We start from the raw sequence: 578 nt of genomic DNA, 5'->3' as shown, positions 1-578 counted from the left end.
TATACTGGGGAAGAAAACAATTATGATATTAATATGAGTACTAATACTAATAATGATATTCCAATTAGTAGTAAAAATGATGTATACAGTGGTACTGACCTAATTAATGATTCATTAAATAGTGGTAATCAACCTATTGATATATATGATGAAGTGCTAAAAAGAAAAGAAAATGAATTATTTGGAACAAATCATCCTAAAAATACATCAAACAATAGTGTAGCTAAATTAACAAATAGTGATCCTGTAATGAACCAATTATATTTGTTCAACAAATGGTTAGATAGACATAGAGATATGTGTGAGAAGTGGGAAAAAGATAATAAGGAAGAATTGTTAGATAAATTGAAAGAAGAATGGAATAAAGATAATGATGGGGGTGATATTTACACTAGTAATGGTAACAAAACATTGAATACAAATGTTTCGATCGAAATAGATATGGATAATCCTAAACCTATACATCAATTTAGTAATATGGATAGTAACGTCGACACACCTACTATGGATACTATGGAAGATGATATATATTATGATGTGAATGATGATGAAAACCCATCTGTGGATGATATATCTAT

At 27.9% G+C, this 578-nt stretch overlaps 1 protein-coding gene across 1 annotated transcript; it reads left to right on the top strand.

Annotated features, from left to right (window-relative positions):
• PRSY57_0029000 (erythrocyte membrane protein 1, EMP1) lies at positions 1-578 on the top strand (the record flags this gene model as incomplete). The annotated part of the gene is made up of 1 exon (XM_020114341.1): positions 1-578. A coding segment is annotated over one exon (578 nt), but the record flags the coding sequence as incomplete, so codon positions are not given.

Source organism: Plasmodium reichenowi (genome assembly GCF_001601855.1).
Source record: "Plasmodium reichenowi strain SY57 chromosome Unknown, whole genome shotgun sequence".
NCBI lineage: Eukaryota > Apicomplexa > Aconoidasida > Haemosporida > Plasmodiidae > Plasmodium > Plasmodium reichenowi.
This window is presented reverse-complemented; position numbering and strand designations above follow the sequence as displayed.